This window comes from Podarcis raffonei, chromosome 14 (assembly GCF_027172205.1).
Source record: "Podarcis raffonei isolate rPodRaf1 chromosome 14, rPodRaf1.pri, whole genome shotgun sequence".
NCBI classification, from domain to species: Eukaryota; Metazoa; Chordata; class Lepidosauria; order Squamata; family Lacertidae; genus Podarcis; species Podarcis raffonei.
The window spans coordinates 47298515-47318004 of NC_070615.1; the positions used below are offsets into that span (position 1 = coordinate 47298515).

Below are 19490 nucleotides of genomic sequence, written 5' to 3' on the forward strand. Positions count from 1 at the left end.
CCCCACCTGATATTCCAAATACAGTGGTACCTCAGGTTACAGATGCTTCAGGTTACAGACTCTGCTAACCCAGAAATAGTACCTCGGGTTAAGAACTTTGCTTCAGGATGAGAACAGAAATCGCTCGGTGGCGGCACGGCGGCAGGCGCCATTACCTAAAGTGGTGCTTCAGGTTAAGAACAGTTTCAGGTTAAGAACGGACCTCCAGAACGAATTAAGTTCTTAACCCAAGGTACCACTGTATAGTCCTTTTCATGTAGTCTGCAATCCCGTTCTGGCTTGACCCAGACCTGGCTTAAACAGGGCTGCCTTATCACAAACTTCCAGCCCTTATGCTGCTGGGCATGTGAGATGCAAAGAGCTATTGGTGCAGGATACTGATCTTGAGGGACGTGGGTGCTGCTGTGGGTTAAACCACAGAGCCTAGGACTTGCCAATCAGAAGGTCGGCGGTTTGAATCCCCATGCTGGGGTGAGCTCCTGTTGCTCGGTCCCTGCTCCTGCCAACCTAGCAGTTCGAAAGCACGTCAAGTGCAAGTAGATCAATAGGTACCGCTCTGGCGGGAAGGTAAACGGTGTTTCCGTGCGCTGCTCTGGTTCGCCAGAAGGGGCTTAGTCATGCCGGCCACGTGACCCGGAAGCTGTCTGTGGACAAACGCCGGCTCCCTCGGCCTATAGAGCGAGATGAGTGCGAAACCCCAGAGTCGTCCGCGACTGGACTTAACGGTTAGGGGTCCCTTTACCTTTACTGATCTTGAAGGTGGAGTAGTTGGTGATGTGACCAAAGGTTGGCAGAATTGTGCTGTGGCAGCATTGCTGGAGGTTGGCACAGGTGGTCGTTGGCCACAGGAGGTCTTAACTCCATAGCTGTGATGGTTGAGAGAACGGATCCAGGCACTCCTGAGAGACCCACAATGCTGTGTCTTGGGGATGATCCTGCCAACCTTGGCTCACACAGTGAGCTTCAGCCCAGACGGGCCTCTGTTTGCCATGTGATCTGCTGAACAGGAGTTGTGAAACTGGGTAACAGCCCAGGAGGCAGACATCCTAGAAAGAGGTGGCAAAGTTCTCTTTTGTGTCTGAATATAAAGAGTACCTGTCACATAGCCAAGGAGCTTTCTGAATTCTGTTTGAAGTGGTATCATACTGGTGAGAGCTGGGAGGGTCCACGCCCTTTTGTGTGAGACCTCTGAGAGTTCTTTGCGATTTTCTCTCCCTCTTTTTCCTCTTTCTCAATTTGTTTTCTTTTGTTTCTCCTTTTCCGTTTCCTCTTTATTTAAATGAGTTTTTTTATTGTTCTGTATGTGGAAAAGTATCAATAATTATTTTATTTTTTTAAATAGAGGGGTATCACTGTGCTATAAAGTATGGTGCAATTGCAGCCCCGGTCTGTGTGCCCATTTCGCCCGTTCGTCAGGAAATTCTCACAGACCCCAGGCTCCTAAGTACAAAGAAAACGCCGTCTCAAGGCTGCCTTCCTTCTGTATGTTTTGCAGACATGCTTCAGCTGATCAACACTGAAGATGGAGACTTCCCTGGTCTGTTTGAGGCGTCGTTCGGCACAACTGTCACCCCAGAGCCCAATCCACATGGGCCCAGTTTGTTCAGCGGCTACCTGGAGGCCGCTAACTCACCTTCCTCCAGCTTGTTCCAGGTCCCAGCTCCACCCCCACCCAGCTTCCAACCAGTGACTGCAGCAAACTCGAACACAGAGCCCACTCCAATGGACATCAAGGAGGAGCCTGTCCCGTCGACGGCCACCCAGCCTGCATCTCGGCTCCCGCCGACCAGGCTGGCGGCTCAGAGTTTCGTCCCGGCACCCCAGACCCAATTCTCAGCGCAACCTATGGTGGGATTTCTGAATCAGAGCAGTGTTTCCGGTGAGGAGAGCGGCCCCCAGGCTTAACTGATTTCAAAAATTAAACTATTGATTTTTTAATTGTATTGTTTCTGTTTGTTGTTTTGGGTGTGTGCCCTTTGAAGGTAGGATTTCTTGATTTTAGTTGTGCACAGAGCCAGGCAGATTGATGGTGCTATATAAATAAATGTTAATAGTAATAGTAATATACAATAAGAGGGGGCTGGGCTTGCCAACTGACCAAAAAGCAGCAGCTGGGTGTGCTCCTGTGCCCTTAGCAGCTGCCACATCTTGAGGAACTAGCAGGCGAAGTTTTTCACACCAAGGAGACATCTGTCTTTCCCTACTTGTATTGACCCACCAGGCAGCTGTTAAAGGCATAGCTACAGGGGCCTGTTGAAAAGTTGGCGGCCCTAGAGGTGATTTGATTCTGCAGAGCTCCTTAGAAGTCAACGGATGACAGTCCCCCTACTTCTTAAATGCACAGGGGTTTGTAATCGGCCCCATATATAAATTAAGGATTAGGAAACTGTGGCCTAAAGATTTTAGAATTAGAATTATTTGGAGGGGGAGGCAAAACAGTCAAAAGAGACTGATTCATTTGTTGGAGGACACACAGAAAATTTTGAGTGGTTGGGTGGGAAGCAGAGTGGCTGGAACTGTCAACAGAAGCACTCAAGACTGGACCATTTTGTTGCAGTTGCCAATGATAAACAGATCATTATCCTGATCTGGAGGACAGAAAGGGATCTCAGAGGGCATCAGAACCTACTTTGGGAACCAAAATGGGTGAAGGCGTTCAGCGCTGGGGGTTTCAAATGTGCAAATGCTTTCTGTCTTGTTCTGTTCATGGCCACTGGTCATGATAATTGCACAAAACCTCCCTGTTCAGTGGTGGTCTACCTGTGAATACCACTTGCCAGGGAGCTTGGGGTCTTCCTGGAAGCATTTCACAGGCTGGTGGGAGAAACGGAGGATGCCGAGTTTCATATTCCTTCGTTCTGCTTCAGCAGGGCTGCTCTGCTGTGGTGCAGTGGTTAGAGCGTCGGACTAGGAGACCAGGGTTCAAATAGCCACTGGGCCCTGGAGCTCTCACTGGGTGATGTTGGGGGCCGGTCCTTTGCTTGCAACAACAGGGTTGTTGTGGGGATTAAATGAAGGGGAGGACTTTGAGCTGCTTGGAGAAATGGATGGACTATGGATGCATTTTAGAAATAAATACGTTTCTCTCTCAGCTCCTCAGCCAGGAGGGCATTCTCAGCCCCCTCCAAGCACCCAAGCCACGTCGCAGCAGAACCAGCCAGTGGCAATGCAAACCCAACTCCAGAACATTGCTCCCCAGCAGATTCTGACTCCCCACAGTGGATCCCAAGTCGTCCAGCGCCAGATCCAGCAAGTGCCGGTGAGCAGGGGCTGCGGGGCCCCCGGATCTGTTAGTCCTCTCGTGGTGTAGTGGTTAAGAGCGGTGGACTCGTAATCTGGTGAACCGGGTTCACTTCCCCGCTCCTCCACATGCAGCTGCTGGGTGACCTTGGGCTAGTCACACTTCTCTGAAGTCTCTCAGCCCCACTCACCTCACAGAGTGTTTGTTGTGGGGGAGGAAGGGAAAGGAGAATGTTAGCAGCTTTGAGACTCCTTTGGGTAGTGATAAAGCGGGATATCAAATCCAAACTCCTTTTCTTCTTCTTCGCGCTGACCCCTCGTCTCCTCCCACAGGTCCTTCTGCAGCCTCACTTCATCAAGGCTGACTCTCTGCTTCTGACAACCGTCTCGGGAGCCCAGACCTCTGGCATCACTTCTCTGGGGACCACGACGGCCGTCCAGTCGACATCACTACAGATGCCGGTAATTAATTAATGAATTTTTCCATCTCGTAATGTGTGCACACCGCTTGATGGTAAACAACAACAACCACCTCAACACAGTTTACGAAAAGATAAAGCTATAAAATCGAGGGTTGCCCAAACTTGGGCAGTCCATTTGTTTTTGGACTACAGTTCCCATCATTCCTGACCACGGGTCCTGCTACCTAGGGGTGATGGGAGTTGTAGTCCAAAAGCAGCTGGGGACTCAAATTTGGAAAACCCTGGGCTTAAATGACCCACAGGGGTCTTTTAACTCTACAATTTTTTGATTCTATGATTTAAAGTACAGTTGTATCTTGGAAGTTGAACGGAATCCGTTCCAGAAGTCTGTTTGACTTCCAGAACGTTTGGAAACCAAAGTGCGGCTTCTGATTGGCTGCAGGAAGCTCCTGCAACCAATCGGAAGCCGCAGAAGCCTTGCTGGACATTTGGCTTACAAAAATCGTTCAAAAAACGGAACACTCACTTCCAGGTTTCAGTCGTTCGGGAGCCGGTTTGTTCAGGAACCAAGGCGTTCAGTATCCAGGGCACGACTGTACTAAAATAGTGAAATGGATTAAAATTGCCTCGGCTTTTTAAGCATCTGTGCAGGCTTGTCTAGACGAGAAAGGTTTCTAGCACGTGCTGAAAAGTGTACGGTGGAGACGCCTGTTTGATCTCAAGAGGCAGGGAGTTCTGCAGTGCAGTTCCTCCTGCAAGCCCTGAGCCTTCTGTATCTTTTTGTTTTAAGGAATTTTTTAAAAAAAATACTTTTAAAGTCCTTTTGAAATTTCTGAAACCTGTTGTGGCAGCTAGACTGGTGACTGGGAGTGGCTGCTGAGACCACATAACACCAGTCCTGAAAGACCTGTATTGGCTCCCAGTATGTTTCTGAGCACAATTAAAGTGTTGGCGCTGACCTTGAAAGCCCTAAATGGCCTCGGTCCAGTATACCTGAAGGAGCGTCTCCACCCCCATCGTTCTGCCCGGACGCTGAGGTCCAGTGCCGAGGGCCTTCTGGCGGTTCCCTCACTGCGAGAAGTGAGGTTAAAGGAAACCAGGCAGAGGGCCTTCTTGGTAGTGGCTCCCGCCCTGTGGAACGCCTTCCTGTCAGATGTCAAGGAAATAAACAACTATCTGACTTTTAGAAGACATCTGAAGGCAGCCCTGTTTAGGGAAGATTTTAAAGTTTGATGAATTATTGTATTTTAATGTTTTGCTGGAAGCTGCCCAGAGTGACTGGGGAAACCCAGCCAGATGGGCGGGGTATAAATTATTATTATTATTATTATTATTATTATTATTATTATTATTGTAATAAGAATGTGTTGTATTGGGGGGAGTGGCTTTGCCCGATTCAAGGAAAGGAATGACCCCCCTCCTCTCTGCGACTGCTTCTCCTCCCTTGCAGGCACTGATGAGTGGGGGCACCATCCTGGCAACGGTTCCTCTGATGATGGATACAGACAAGCTGCCCATCAACCGCCTGACTGCCGGGAAGCCTCTGGGAAGCCACGGCAAGGGCGAGAAGCGCACAGCCCACAACGCCATCGAGAAACGGTATCGCTCCTCCATCAACGACAAGATCTCCGAGCTCAAGGACCTGGTTGTGGGGTCGGAAGCCAAGGTACGCCTGCAGGGGACCTTTATTTTGGGTGCGCAGCTGTCCCCTGGTTGAGGAAGTCTCTTCCTAGAGAACCCCGCCGGGCAGCTACATTTGTGGCTTTGGTTTGGCACCGTTTGGGCAAATGTGCTTAGAAGGAATTCTCTTAGGTTTTCTATTTATTTCATAAAATTTATACTATTATTATTATTATTATTATTATTATTATTATTATTAGATTTGTATACAACCCTTCATCCAAAGATCACAGGGTGGTTCACAACCTATACCGCTTGACTGTAAGAAAAATAATAAATCTCCAAGTGGGTTGCAAGTTATGAAAAGTTAAGAAATGGCGATTTACAACATGAACAAAAAAATTGATGATGAGCTAAAGACAAATTAAAATGCATGCCAACGTCGTACTTAGCTGGGTGAGCTTTGTTAAACAAGCCTGCTTTTAGCAAGTGCTTTTAATATCTTTGAAAGGTTTTGTTTTAATCTCTTTGAAATATCGATATTAGTATTGTTAGCCTTTACCTTTGCTAGTGGGGGGGTTAGTTTTAGGCTTTGTGAAGCTGCCTTAACCCCCTCTTTCTGAATTTGGTTATGGGTCTTCCATTGGCACTTTCACAGGTGCCCATAATACCTGTAACCGCACCTGTAAGAACTTACTCGTTTAATGTGCTGACACCGACACTTTGCAACTCCAGGCACGCAACTTCCCTGTATTATTTTCGTCACCTGCTGAGGACATTCTTATTTAGACAAGCCTACCCAAATGTCTAGAAAGTTTGTAGGAGTTCTAACTTGTTTTAGTGTACTCTATGCTATTGCAGTTTTAACTTTCTGTATGTTTTAAAATTTGGCAGTAATTTTTTTTAGCGGTAATTTTTTGGCATCATATCTTCATAAACCGCTTTGAGGTTTTCTGCAATCAAGTGGTATATTAACTATACCTATATTAACTATAGGAAAATAAATAGGGCGGGAGGGGCCATATATTGAGTCAGTCCATACAGTCCATCTAGTTCAGTATTGTCTGCTCTGACCGGCAGTGACTCCCCAGAGTTTCTTTCCCAGCCCTTCTTGGAAATGCTGGGGGATTGAACCTGCGACCTTCTGGATGCTAAGCATGTGTTTTGCCACTGAGTCCCTGTCTTCACTAGGGGAGCGGGTGGTGCTGTGGTCTAAACCACTGAGCCTCTTGGGCTTGCTGATTGGAAGGTGTGAGCTCCTGTTGCTCTGTCCCAGCTCCTGCCAACCTAGCAGTTTGAAAGCAAGCATGCCAGTGCAAGTAGATAAATAGGTACCGCTCTGGAAGGTAAACAGCGTTTCTGTGTGCTCTGGTTTCCGTCATGTTGTTTCGTTGTGCCAGAAGCTGTTTAGTCATGCTGGCCACATGACCTGGAAAGCTGTCTGAACAAACACTGGCTCCCTTGGCCTGAAAAGCAAGATGAGCGCCACAACCCCATAGTCGTATTTCACTGGACTTAACTGTCCAGGGGTCCTTTACCTTTACTGCTAGCTTTTGCTCTCCTCTGTTGGTTCTGGAGCTTAATTGGGGAGGTTCAGCCATTTTGGGTGGCATCAGGGCCAGATTTAGGTTTGACGAGGCCCTAAGCTAATGAAGGTAATGGGGCCCTTTCTATGTCTAGCTGTCCTTTGTCAACAACAAATTATCGCTGTTTTTTTGTTTTGAATATATGCTATATGGTAATTTATGGACCTAATAGGTCTCTAAAGCCATTTGCACATAACATTCCATGCAGAATGTAGGCACCCTATATACAGAAAGGAGCAAACCAGTGATATTTGAGGGAGCAGGCTAGCAGGCGGGGCCCATTACTTACATCATAGGAGCCTACATAACACAAAACACTGTTGCTGTACATAGGTTTTATTTTATTTGTATTTTATCTTACATTTTGGAAATGTACATCCAGTTTTTTCCCCTTTAATTTTTTGGTGGCCCCCAAGAGAGTGGGGCCCTAAGCTACAGTTTGTTTAGCTTATATGTAAATCTGGCACTGATGAAGACGTTTGCAGCAGCCAACGTTTCCTGCATCTGCTATTTGATGCCACAGCAGGGGAGAGCCTGGCTAACCTCCTTGGCCACATAATGCCTCCTTCCAAATGTGGCAGGGTCTCTTGTCTAGGAAATTGTGGGATTCTCCATCGAACTGGTTGTTCCTGCCCACTCAGCCTGTTCCTCCTTCGCTCGGATGATTCCGCTGCCATTTTGGGCAGCTGTCTCTGAGGCTTTGGCTACCAAAGGGGACGATGCCTCTTCTACAGCTCTGGCTGCTGTGGCAAGCGGTTCTCTGGCGGTGCCCCAGGAAAGAGTTTGTGGCTCGGAGATTCTCCCGCTTGTTGGCCTCGACAGGGCTTGCGCAGGAGAACCTCCCTCCTGAGAAGAGGACGGGTCAAAGAGGAACCCCTCTGAGCCTGTCATTTCTCTCAGCTCACCCTCTAACCGTGCCAACCTTTCCTGTCCGTTGGCAGCTGAACAAGTCGGCCATTTTGCGCAAAGCAATCGACCACATCCGCTTCCTGAAGCAGGCCAACCAGAAGCTGAAGGCCGAGAACATGGCCCTCAAAATGGCGAGCCAGAACAACAGTGAGTTTCGCAGCTTTCTGCACCTTTTTCAGATTGGAAACTGCAAAAGTTTGGACTTTTGGAGGGGAGGAAAGGAAAAAATTGCGAGGGACCCCCAGAACACGTGCTGGATCCTATCAATACAAGGATCCCAGGTGGTGGTCTATCATTCATTGGTGGTTTTTAAACAGAGGTTGGGTGGCCATCTGCCAGGGGTTCTTTGCTGTGATTTGTGCATTGCAGGGAGTTAGAATGGATGACCTTTGGGGATCCCACCGCTCTGCAATTCCATGATTCTGTGACTGTTGAGAGGAGAAAAAGCGTGGTTGCCCTGGGGGAAAATGCAAACAGCTGCCCCCTTCTGAATCATTGATGTTTCTTGGTTGGAAGCAGAACTTAATAATAACAATATTATTATTATTATTATTATCATATGACTAGATTGCCCCAGCTACTCTGGGCGGCTTCCAGCAAAACATAAAAACACAATAAAACATCAAAAACTTTCCTAAACAAGGCTGCCTTCAGATGTCTTCTAAAAGTCAGATAGTTGCTTATTTCCTTGACAGCTGAAGGGAGGGCATTCGACAGGGTGGATGCCACTACTGAGAAGGCCCTGTGCCTGGTTCCCTGTAACCTCACTTCTCGCAGTGAGGGAACCGCCAGAAGGCCCTTGGAGCTGAACTTGCTTTTGGGTGAAGCGCATTTCTCTCTGTGGTGACCATGGATTCTCCTTTTGCTCTTTCCACCTGTCCCGCTTCTGCAGAGTCCCTGAAGGACCTGGTAGCCACATGTGGTGGCAACACCCAGGACTCAAAGGAAGGGATCAAGCTGGTGGACACCCTGACGCCACCCCCGTCGGACGCAGGCTCCCCGTTGCGCGGCAGCGGCAGCCCCCTCTCCCTCAGCGGCACCAGTGGGAGCGACTCTGAGCCGGACAGCCCCTTCTACGAGGAGACCAAGGTGCGACCCCGAATGGGAGCAGGAGGTGGTGGAAGGGGGAGCGCCTGGGAAGAGACCAGGGGGCTGGGGCTTCACCTCAGTGGAACCATGCAAAAAACCAAAAGTCCATTTCCTTTTTTTATATATAAATTTTTATTAGTTTTTTAACATACTATTTTCAACAGTGATTAAACCTACTTTTACATCTTATTCAATTTTTTTGACTTCCATCAGTCCTGTCTGAAAATTTTCCAATCTAATCTCTTAGTATGCATTTCTTATTTCCCTATTACATTTCAAACTCATAACCAATATCTCTATCGTTTTCTACTTTGTAACACTTTGTATATTTCTCCTTACAAAACTTCTTGTAGTCCCACTAGCGTAATTTGTTGATTACAGCTGCTCTTCAAATAATTCATATACTTCTTTCAATCTTCTGTAAGTCTCTGGTTCCGCAGGTTTTGAACCCTTCCTGTCATTTTGTCCAATTCTGCATAGTCCATTAATTTCATCTGCCATTCTTATTTCATTGGAATTTCTTCCAATGTACTGTTATGGGCTAACAGTACTCTTGCCGCTGTTGCATATAAGAACTGTTTGACATCTTGTTTATTAATGTCTTGGCCTATAATATAAAGTCCATTTCCAACGAAGGTCCCCGATATGAGTTCTGTGAATCAGCTTCATGCCCTTGATCTAAGCCAATATTGCTTCCTCTGATTGGTAGCAGCTGTTCCAGGGCTTTCCCCACTTCCGAGTACCTTGATTTTTGCAAAATATTTGCACTAGGGTTGCAAAATGTTGCGTTAGGGTCTTTGTACAGGAACTATCACAGTTCCTGGAAACCCGAGGGGATCCCTTCCATCATTTTCTGTGTTCCTACCCCTCTTTCATTCACCACCTCTTTCCATAAAAAGAACAAAATGAAGAATTGGTTGCAGGTTTGATCACCGTATAGGACAGCTGCATATTCCTGCATTGCAATGTGTTGGACTACGTGATCCACAGGGTTCCTTCCTTCTATGATTCCAAAGGGGTGGGAAATGATTAAAATAAAAAAAGAGATAGCTTCTCTATCTGACAATTACTTGTGTATCAAAATTTCAAAATATTTAGCATGTACACTCCAAAAATATCTAGCTCTAAAAGCAGCTGGAATCCACCTGGCTGAGAAGGTGGCAACTTGTTCCTCCCTCCACGCTGCCACCAAACTCATCTGCTGTTGTCTGTGGCTGTTTCAGGTAAAGCAAGAACATCAGACGCTCTCCCCAGGCAGCCTGGGGATGCTGGATCGCTCGCGCATGGCCCTGTGCGCCTTCGTCTTCCTCTGCCTCTCCTTCAACCCCCTCTCCTCCCTCTTGGTGGGGTCTCACTCGGCCAGCCCTTCGGATATTGATGGCTCCAGCCACTCTGGGCGCACCATTAAGGGCCAGAACGAGGTCGCAGGTGAGTGTGCGGCAGGGTCTTCGCCAGGGGTGAGGACCCGCAGGCCTGTGGGGCCGGCATGTCTTGTGATGTTCCTCTATCCAGGCTGCAGCCTCCTTTCCCCTACAGTGCCATATTTAGGCTTCCAAATCAGCCCTGTTGGAGCAAGCGCTCTCTGTTTGATGCCTAGATGTGGAGACCAAGTGCCCCTATTTTCCAGGAACAGTCTTTGGCTTTACAGAAGCCGTTCCGGTTTCTGATTTGATCCCAGAATGTCCCACTTTTATTAGGATGTCCCTATTTTCATGGGAGAAATGTTGGAGGGGACACCTCTTTTTTCTTCAGAAAAGCGTTGGAGAGTATGAACTTGTGTGTGTGTGTGTTTGGCCACATTCACAGGAAATGTTTAGAGCTCTGTGATGCCACTTCAAACAGCCATGGCTCCACCCAAGGAATTTTGGGAGCTGTAGTTTGTTGAAGGTGCTGGGAGTTGATAGGGGGGCCCCTATTCCCCTCACAGAGCTACAATTCCCAGAGTTCTCTGTTGTGAGGAAGAGAGATGGATTTCTAAACCACAGTGCCTCGTGTCTTCATCCACAGACACCCCTATCGCCTGGTTCCAGTGGCTTCTCCCCACCTTGGTCTTCTGGCTGATCAACATGCTGGTTGTTTTGGGAGCCTTTGTCCGGCTCTTCATTTACGGTGAGCCCGTCACACGCCCTCATTCAGAGGCTTCCATCCTTTTCTGGAGGCACCGGAAGCAGGCAGACCTCGACTTGGCCCGGGTGAGTGTGCGCATCTGTGATTTTCAGCGATTTTCATGGTTTTTAGCTTCCTGCGTTGTCTTGTCTAGCAAAGGTCCTGTGACGGAACTTCCATGGGAGGCCCATTCTGTAAAGAAGTGTTGGTTGTGGTAGGGTTGTGGCACTGGGGACCCAGGTTCAAGTAATCTGGGGCGTTGGCCAGACTTGCTTTTGACTCTTGTTCAGCTTAGTTCCCTTAGGTCATAGGTTTCCCAAACTTGGGTCTCCTGCTGTGGTTGGACTACGACTCCCATCATCCCAGACCACTGGTCCTGCTTGCTAAGCATGATGGGAGTTGGAGTCCAGGTTCGGGAAACCCTGCTTTAGGTCATAGGTCTTGAAGTGGCGGGTCGCGAGGCTATACCAGGCGGGTTGCGGCAATGTTGTTGCTGCCATGATGGGTTGTAGCTAAGGCTGACCAAGTCTGGGCTAGGCTCAGGGCTGGATTAAGACCTTTAGAGACCCTAAGCACTTATATATATGGGGGCACCAAAATATTTTATCTAATTCAAAATATAAACACTAATAAACAGTAAAATAAAATGGTATTTTTAAAAATGAAATGAAACCTACAGTAAGATGGAAAATAATGTTTGTTTTTGTATACTTCCACTTTATTTATCTCCTACTTTTTCTAATTGCAAAGTCCTTGATCAGATCCTCAAAACTAATCCTGCGTGACACATCTGCTTCTATACTTAGCAAAGATAAGCAGGGCTTTCAAGTCCCAAGTTCAGAGGCAAGGCAGGTTCATCCGAAGATCAGTCCGTTTCAGAGGTGAATTGGTCCAAAGTTGTTGATAAGAGAGACAGGCACACCTCAACAGGGAAGGGCAGTCCATAAACTGGGAGCCACTGCTAAGAAGACCCTGTCTCAGGCAGCACACCGAGTTGCTCACCCTGAGGCCTTCTAGATGCAAAGCAGCTGCTCCTCCATGTCCTTATAGCCTCTTTGTGCTCCATCCTTTACAAGGCTTGTCCATTCTCTCCCTCATTTCCTCTTCAGGGAGATTTTGCTCAGGCCTCCCAGAACTTATGGACGGCGTTGAAAGCCCTCGGCCGCCCACTCCCGACCTCCAACCTGGACCTGACCTGCAGCCTTTTATGGAACTTGATCCGTCACGTCCTTCAGCGGCTCTGGGTGGGGCGTTGGCTGGCGGGAAGGGCTGGCGGCTTCTTCCGCGACCGGGAGCTCAAGGCTGACGTGCAGAAAAGCGCCTGCGACGCGGCCCTGGTGTACCACAAACTGCATCAGCTGCACATGACAGGTAGGCTTTGAGCAGAGACCTTTTGGGTCCACAGCTCCTTGGTTTAAAGTTCCAGGCATGGCCAGACCGTTTGCATCATCCTAGACCACTGGTCCTGTTAGCTAGGGATGATGGCAACTGAAGTCCCAAAACAGCTGGAGGGCCAAGTTTGGCCATGCTTGGTTTAAACCAGGGGTCAGCAACCTTTTTCAGCTGTGGGTCGGTCCACCATCCCTCAGACCATGTGGTGGGCCGGAGTATTTTTTGGGGGGAAATGAACGAATTCCTATGCCCCACCAATAACCCAGGGATGCATTTTGAATAAAAGGACACATTCTACTCATGTAAAAAACATGCTGGTTCCCGGACCGTCTGCAAGCCGGTTTGAAAAGGCGACTGGGCCGCATCCGGGCCCTGGGCCTCAGGTTGTCTACCCCTGGTAAACTATGACACCTTTGACTGAGGGTTTCACCTCCTCCTCTTCCCACAGGGAAGCACGTGGCTGGTCACCTCTCAGCAATCAACATGGCACTGAGTGCCGTGAACCTGGCCGAGTGCGCAGGCAACACCATCTCCGTGGCGACGCTGGCTGAGGTCTACGTGGCAGCGGCGCTGCGTGTGAAGACCAGCCTCCATCGCTGTTGTCACTTCCTGGCGGTAAGGCCGTGCGATGTGGGGTGCAGGATATTACCTCAGCTCTTCCATTTGGGCTAAGCTCACCATCAGGTGTAGGGAACTTTGGGCTCTGCAGATGTCGCCGAACCACAGCTCCCATCATGGCTGCCCATTGACCAGGGTTTTTGAGGGTGAGGGGAACTGCAGTCCAACAGCACCTGGAGGGCCAAATTGTTGTTGTTGTTGCTATTTTTCTAGAAAAGAAAAAACTTATTGCATTCTCTTTGGATGGCAATGGTGCTAACCTGAGAAGTGCCAGAATTGAGTTCAAGCAAGTTCCAGCTGAAAAAAGCCCCTTCTTTCTTTCTTTCATTCTTTATTTTATTTTATTTTATTTTATTTTATTTTATTTTATTTTATTTTATTTTATTTTATTTTTTTATATACAGTCCTTCATTGCAAGATATTAGGGCGGTCTGCCGAATAAAATACAAGATAAAAACACAAGCAAATAATTAAAACCAAAACAACAGACACATTTAAAAGGCTGTAGAATATTAATCAGCCAGAGGCCTGGTTGAAGAGGAATGTTTTCGCCTGGCTACTAAAAATATATAATGAAGGCACCAGGCGAATCTCCCTAGGGAGAGCATTCCACAGACGGGGAGCCACTGCAGAAAAGGCCTGTTCTCTTGTGTTGTCACCATCCCGACTTCACATAGAGGAGGCACATGAAGAAGGGCCTCAAAATACTGATTGATCGCATTTACTTGGATGCCACATTTCCACAACCAGCTGTGCCCAAAGCAGCGTCTAGCAAATATTCAAAACATGTTATTGTTTTGTTCTTTTCGCAAACTACTTTGAGGGTTGTTGGTTTTTTTTACAGTCAAGTGGCATATAAATTTTATGGGGGAATATATATTTTTTTATTAAAAAAAATAAGGCTTGCAAGTAGCCACTGGCCACCTTGCAAGTGGTAAGCACAGAATGCTGGGATCACCCCCAGGGCTCCCCTGATTGGCTTTCCTTTTCCTTTTGTGGCGCAGCGCTTCTTCCTCAGCAGCGCCCGGCAGGTGCTGCTGTCCCACAGTGGGACTGTCCCTCCTGCCCTCCAGTGGCTCTGCCATCCTGTGGGTCACCGTTTCTTCGTGGACGGAGACTGGGCCGTGAAGAGCTGCCCTCGGGAGAGCATCTACAGCTCCACCAGTAATCCAGGTATGGAGAAGTCGGCTGGTGTGACGCGAGAGGGTGGAGCCCTGGACTTGGGGAGCAGCAGGGAAACCTGGGTTCAAATCCCTGCTTTGCTGAGAAGCTCACGGGCGACTTTCTCTCAGCCTAACCTTCCTCACAAGGTTGTTGTGTGGATCAAATGGGCAGCGGCCCCTGATAGACAGGAATCATGGAATCATAAAGGACTTTGAGGGTGATCTAGTCCAACCCCTGCAATGCGGGAATCTCAGCTATGCCCAATGACCCATCTGCAGTATAAATTTGAAGCAGTGCCATTTAATCAGCCAAGGTTTCCCGCAAAGAATCCTGGGAGTTGTAGTTTCTTAAGGGTGCTGAGTGTTGTTAGGAGGCCCCTATTCCTCTTGCGGAGCTACAACTCCCAGAGTTCCCTATAAGGAAGACGGATTGATTGTTTAGCCAGCATTGTAGTTCTGATGATAGTAATCCGCCTGCTTCACAATCTGTCTCCAGTTCCTTCCAGATGGATGTCCAACTCCATCAGCCCTTACCCATTGGCTGTGCTGCCTGGCCCTGATGGGAGTTGTAGTCCAATAACTTCCAGAGGGCGCCATGTTAGCCAAGGGCTTCATGGGAAAGGGTTGTCCTCCAATCTATTCGTTTCCCCCATTGGACCAAGAGGGTATTTCGTGGTGTGCTGTCAGGTGATTGGCTGGCATCTCCCTGTCTCGGGAGACGATGGAGGAGTTCACCTTTGCGAATGAAGTCAAGCTGTTGGAGAGTCACAGCGCCTGCTGCGGCTGTAGAGACCAATATGGGAGAGACATGTTTTGTTGCAGCTGAGGCAGATGAAGGCTGTCAACCCCATCAGAAAGGATGTTCTTTCCCTCTCTCTCCCCTTCGCAGCCGACCCCCTGGCTCAAGTGACCCAGCTGTTCCGTGAGCATTTGCTGGAGAAAGCCCTTTCCTGTGTCTCTAGGCTGGAGAGTGAGGCGCCTGCCAGCCACGACGAGGGGTAAGAGAGGACCGGATTTCGGGTCTTGAAGCCCCTGTACATGTTGCTCTCTCCTGCCTTGGCTCCAAGCGGTTCTGGTACATCCCCAAATTTATAGATGCTGAGTGAGAACATTTAAATGGTGTGTTTAATAATAACAACAACAATAATAATTTATTATTTATACCCTGCCCATCTGGCTGGGTTTCCCCAGCCACTCTGGGCAGCTTCCAACAGAACGCTAAAATACAATAACCTATTAAACATTAAAAGCTTCCCTAAACAGGGCTGCCTTCAGATGTCTTCTAAAAGTTTGGTAGTTTTCTCTCTCTTTGATATCTGGTGGGAGGGCGTTCCACAGGGCGGGTGCCACCACTGAGAAGGCCCTCTGCCCGGTTCCCTGTAACTTGGCTTCTCGTAGCGAGGGAACTGCCAGAAGGCCCTCGGTGCTGGACCTCAGTGTCCAGGCTGAACGATGGGGGTGGAGATGCTCCTTCAGGTATACTGGACCGAGGCCGTTCGTACTGATTCTCCTTGTTGCATATTTGGCCCAATTCCCCTTCAAACTGCCCTGGAGAGGGGATTCCCACCCATGTCACTTGCTCCCAGATTATCCCTTCCTATCCCCTTGGAACGCAGGGAGCTGCCTTATTCTGAATCGGACCACCCGACCACCCAGTATTTCCCCGCACTGACTGGCAGCAGCTTTAAAGGGTTTCAGCCTTTTCCCAGCCCAAACCTGGAGATGCCAGCCATTGAACCGAGAACCTTTCCTGCCCTGAGCCACAGCCCTTTCCTAAGGGCAGCTGCATCCATAATTTCCCGCTGGGTCGTAGGGCATGCCAACAGGTTTTATAATCCCCACCAAGAAACGATAGGTGAGGTCTGCAACAGTCCTCTTCCCAGCTGCAATTCCCAGCATACTGCCTCCAACAGGGGAGGGAGAACATAGTTCTTGTGGCTTGTAGAGCCTTATCTTCCACTAAGCAGAGGTCTAGTGGGATCCTGCCTGCTTCCTGCCATTTGCAGCTGGTTTCCCAAGGTGACCTTGGGTTATTTTCCCCCCCTTGGAGAAGGGGGCTGTGGGTGCTTGCAGATGTGTGGGTGGAAGAGACCTTGATAGAGAATATCTGGGGAGTTCAATTTTCCAACACAGTGTTGGAAGGGTTTGCTGTTGATTGGGGAAACCCCAGAACTGGATGGTGCTGCTGATTTCAGATGGAATTGGTATTTGCAAAAAATGTCAAGGGGAACTTCGTCTTCCTCTCCCCCTGGAACAACGCTGCATCGTGATGCAAAACCTTCTTGCGGGCAAAATGTGCAAGGAAAGATCCCACCTTCTTCCTAAGTTATGCAGGCCCCAGACTCTAAAGGAATATTTAGGGCCGAATTCTACTGAACACACAATTCACACAGTCAGGACTTGTGTGAATGGGTTTCTGGAGGAAATGTGAGACACTTGTCTGGTGTAAGGTCCAAACTGGATTGAGATGGGGCCTTGGAGAGGGTCTGGTGGTTGGGCAAGCTTTCAATTTAATGCTTCTCTTTTTTTAAAAAAAGCCATTCAATCGCATTAATTGTTTTGTGTCTCGCTTTGGGCTCTTGGAAGTCCTGGATTGGGGTACTGGGGAGGGGACTTCCTTTTGGCTGCCCCCTCCCCAACTAGAAGCCCAAACCAGGTTAAATTGCTGGAAACGGGAGCTCTGGCACCAGCGTGCATACCAAAACTCATCCTGGTTTCCTCTGTTTGGCTGCAGGGAATTTTCCGACGCTCTGGAGTACTTGCATTTCCTCAACAGCTGTGCAGATGCCGTTCCCAGCCCAACGCCGTCCCTCAGCACCAGTCTAGATGCTGCCACAGGTGGGGAGCAACAAACCAAGAGTTTCCTTAGGCGGGATGGGTCTGGAAGGGAACTGGAGGCTTGTGGGACAGGGAGGAGAAGGAAGCCAGAGGTTTGTGCAGTTAAATAGAGGCTGGAGGACACTTTTGCTGCTGATAGGGATATGGTCTTTCTGTGCAAATCAGGGCATTTTGCAGCGGGCGATTTGCATCAGAACATTTTCTGATTTCCTAGGGCACGTGGGTGGTGCTGTGGGTTAAACCACAGAGCCTAAGACTTGCCGATCAGAAAGTCGGCGGTTCGAATCCCCGCGATGGGATGGGGTGAGCTCCTGTTGCTCGGTCCCTGCTCCTGCCAGCCTAGCAGTTCGAAAGCATGTGAAAATGCAAGTAGATAAATAGGTACCGCTCCGGCGGGAAGGTAAACGGCGTTTCCGTGCACTGCTCTGGTTCGCCAGAAGCGGCTTAGTCATGCTGGCCACATGACCCAGAAGCTGTATGCCGGCTCCATCGGCCAATAAAGCGAGATGAGATGGAGTTGTCAGGTAACTGGCAGCTGGGTATCTCCGCCCCTCCGGTCCAAGGGGTTGGGGGGAAAGCTAAGGATTTGGCCCTCTGAGCCCGCTCCCCCCACCTTGCCATAAGAGGTTCAGTGTTTTGGGCAGGATCCGCCTGACACCATGTCCCTCTCCCTCCTCTAGGCACTGATCCCATTGCCCACTGGTGGGCATCTGTGGTTGCCATGGCGATCCATGGGCTGCAAGGGGATGACGAGGCTGTGGAGCGCCTGTACCCGCTGGTGGAATCGATGCCAAGGGCCCTCCAGGCCTCTGAGTAAGTGGGGTGGGGGGAAATATTAACGTGTTGCTGTTGTTTATATCCTACCTTTTTCTCCATGGAGCTTAGGGTGGCTCAGAGGTCTTCCTGTCCCCATTTTGTCCTAATGACAACCCCTGTGAGGTAGCTCCCCTATGAGAGAGAGAGGGAGACCAGGTCAACATCATACAATTATAGAGAAAGTTGCAAGGGACACCTGAGGGTCATCTAGTCTAACCCGCAGCAATGCAGGAATCTTGACTAAAGCATCCATGACAGATGGCTGCCCAACCTCTTCTTAAAAACCTTCAGGGAAGTCCACCACCTCCCAAGGGAGACTGTTCCCCTATCAAACAGCTCTAACTGTTAGAAAGTTCTTCCTGATGTTTGGTCGAAGTCTTCTTCCTTGGAACTTGAATCCATTGGTTCAGGTCCTACTCTCCAGAGCAGGAGAAAACAAGCTTCCTTCCTTCCATGTGACAGCCTTTTAGATATATTAAGATGGCTATCATATTTCCTCTAAGTCTCCTCTTTTCCAGGCTAAACATACCCAACTCCCTCAACCGTAAGGCTTGGTTTCCAGACCCTTGGTCATCGCGGTTGCCCTCCTCTGCACCCGTCCAGCTTGTCAATATCCTCCTTAAATTGGGCCAAGTGGGGATTTGAACCCTGGTCTCCCACGCCCCAGCCTGACACCCTAACCACTAGGTCAGACTGGCCAAAGACATCAAAATCCTGCAAGGAGCTTGTAAGGAGTGTGATAGCAGCCAAGCTGGTCAGCGACATCGGCAGGGGGCTGAGGGTCATCTCCTCCTCAAACAAACGAAGAAGAATCAAAATTGTGCAGAGCTGGGTTTTGCAACCCTCTGTGAGGCCTCTGTTGGCTATAGAGAACCTCCAAGTTCAGGGGAAGTCTACCTCTGAGTACCGGTTGCTGCTCTGACGCTCTTAAGCTCCGTCTTGGAGCTTGCTCAGCTAACTTTTCTCATTCCGGTCATTTTCAGGATGCATTGTTCCACAGTCATAGGGGCTAGGAACTTGAATTTAAGCAAACAAACCCTGAGCTTTTTAAAATTTATTTAAAGGAAACAGGATTCTGTGGCCAAAGGCAGACCTTGCAGCTTTCCCAGAGCTCTTCAGCCCACACAGAACTTTGCTGATATGGGGGGCGGGCGGTTTCCCCCCTCCCCTGAAATGATGGGTTGGCGATTCATCCTGCTTCTCCTTTCTTCGCTGCAGGAATCCTCTTCCTCGCGCAGCGCTGCATACCTTCAAGGCTGCGCGGGTGCTGATGGGCAAGCTCGACTGCAGCCTGGGCCAGTGCGACAGAGCCGGCGACTACTTGCGAGACAGCTTGGCAGGGAACATGCCCCCCAGTGCCATCGACAGAGTGAGTTGCGGTGGGGGCGGGGCCTGGAGCCTGGGCGGGGCCAAGCGGGAGGCCGGGGTGGCGCTTAAAGGGGTGGGCAGAGCTAATGTGTACCTACTTGCCCCCTGGAGGTGGAGCCTGTAGTTGTACGGGGGGGGGGTAGCGGCCCAGATCCAGAGGCTGAGATTCTGAATGAGGCTTTGGCGCAAGGCTAGGGGGTGGTGTTTAGTTTGCCTGGAGCAGGCACCCCCAAACTCAGCCCTCCAGATGTTTTGGGACTACAATTCCCATCATCCCTGACCACTGGTCCTGTTAGCTAGGGATCATGGGAGTTGTAGTCCAA

General features: G+C 49.3%; 1 protein-coding gene across 2 annotated transcripts in view; it reads left to right on the forward strand.

The window, feature by feature from the left end:
• SREBF1 (sterol regulatory element binding transcription factor 1) overlaps positions 1 to 19490 on the forward strand; it is a 48161-nt gene that overhangs the window by 13603 nt on the left and 15068 nt on the right. For both annotated transcript variants that reach the window (XM_053366189.1, XM_053366190.1), the window contains exons 2-16: positions 1496 to 1879; positions 3093 to 3259; positions 3574 to 3702; positions 5113 to 5328; positions 7810 to 7924; positions 8670 to 8866; positions 10090 to 10294; positions 10874 to 11058; positions 12082 to 12343; positions 12813 to 12979; positions 13987 to 14155; positions 15035 to 15143; positions 16880 to 16983; positions 17664 to 17796; positions 19018 to 19168. In XM_053366189.1, the coding sequence (XP_053222164.1) occupies positions 1496 to 1879; positions 3093 to 3259; positions 3574 to 3702; positions 5113 to 5328; positions 7810 to 7924; positions 8670 to 8866; positions 10090 to 10294; positions 10874 to 11058; positions 12082 to 12343; positions 12813 to 12979; positions 13987 to 14155; positions 15035 to 15143; positions 16880 to 16983; positions 17664 to 17796; positions 19018 to 19168 (2693 nt within the window). The remainder of the gene's footprint in view (positions 1 to 1495; positions 1880 to 3092; positions 3260 to 3573; positions 3703 to 5112; positions 5329 to 7809; positions 7925 to 8669; positions 8867 to 10089; positions 10295 to 10873; positions 11059 to 12081; positions 12344 to 12812; positions 12980 to 13986; positions 14156 to 15034; positions 15144 to 16879; positions 16984 to 17663; positions 17797 to 19017; positions 19169 to 19490) is intronic.